Source organism: Myotis brandtii, unplaced genomic scaffold (assembly GCF_000412655.1).
Source record: "Myotis brandtii unplaced genomic scaffold, ASM41265v1 scaffold14784, whole genome shotgun sequence".
NCBI lineage: Eukaryota > Metazoa > Chordata > Mammalia > Chiroptera > Vespertilionidae > Myotis > Myotis brandtii.
This window is the reverse complement of record NW_005355336.1, coordinates 1-1107: the sequence shown is the minus strand read 5'-3', so window position 1 is coordinate 1107 and position 1107 is coordinate 1. Positions and strand designations below refer to the sequence as shown.

At 62.6% G+C, this 1107-nt stretch overlaps 1 protein-coding gene across 1 annotated transcript in view; it reads right to left on the bottom strand.

Moving 5' to 3' along the window:
* The window catches only part of LOC106725245 (sialic acid-binding Ig-like lectin 5), a gene marked incomplete at both ends in the record, with an annotated part of 2108 nt that extends 1035 nt beyond the window's left edge, over window positions 1-1073 (bottom strand). The window contains 3 exons of the mRNA XM_014535666.1: window positions 123-222; window positions 430-714; window positions 800-1073. Of these exons, the coding sequence (XP_014391152.1) occupies window positions 123-222; window positions 430-714; window positions 800-1073 (659 nt within the window). The remainder of the gene's footprint in view (window positions 1-122; window positions 223-429; window positions 715-799) is intronic.
* Between the last annotated feature and the right edge of the window lie 34 nt (window positions 1074-1107).

Genomic DNA, 1107 nt, shown 5'->3' with positions numbered 1-1107 from the left:
TGAATTGTACACTTTAAATATATGGGATTTTACCTCCATAAAGCTGCTACCACCTCCGGCCCTCCCAAAACAGTCCCCTCTGGATGTACTCAGCCCTGTGCCTCCCTACCACAGAGGCTCACATGCAAAAGGAGATTAGACACAAACACAGGGACAGCAGGGCCATGGCACCAGCACCTCCGAGAGCCGCAGGAACCACTCCTGCCTGGGGCACGGCCTTCCCTGCAGAGAACAGGGGCTTGAGACAGCCATTCACAGGACTCAGTGTCAACTCTTCCCACCTCTTTGCAAAACCCGCTGTTGGTTCTGTTCAGGTAGGAGATGCAGGCCCTGTCCTAGCAATCACTCCTGTCCCCGAGCAGCCCCCAGCCCCACCTTCTCTCTGACCCACTCCTTTCTCCGTGGCCTCTGCCCCCAGCAGGCCCTGACCTGGCAGCAGCAGGACAGAGACGCTCTGGGCCCCGTGCACATTCCAGGCCTCACAGCTGAGTCTGAGGTCAGGGCTGAGCCTCTGGCGGAGGCTCAGGGAGCTGTTGGTCCAGGGCCCCTCTGAGCTGGAGGTGACCATGTGGGTGGTGTTGCCATGGTTCCCCTCCAGCAGCCCCGCCCCCAGCCGCCAGCGCAGGGAGGGGGCCGGCTGGGCCCTGGAGGAGCAGCTGCAGTGCAGACCCTGGTCCTCCCAGGAGCAGGAGGGTCCCAGCAGCTGCGGGGGGTCTGTGGGGAGCGAGGAGAAGGGTCAGCGGTGCCTCTAATCTCCCCAGAACCCAGCTGTCCTGCCCCCCGGGGTCTCACCACTCACAGACCACGGAGAGGCTGAGAGAGACGCTGTGGGAGCCCAGCGGGTGCCGAGCTTGGCAGGTGAACTCTCCTTCCTGTGCAGGCCCCACGCGAGGCAGCTCCAGGATCGCGGTGCTGGAGAGGGGGGTGGCGTTCAGGCCTGGGGACCCCCGGAACCAGCTCAGCTCGGCAGGGGGGTTGCTGTCAACCTCACAGCGCAGCCTCAGGGCCTCTCCCTCCAGGATGGAAAGGGATGTGTTTTGCAGATTCTTAAAGGCTTTGGGGAGAACGGTTATGAGGGAGGGAGAGAGAGAGAGAGAGAGAGAGAGA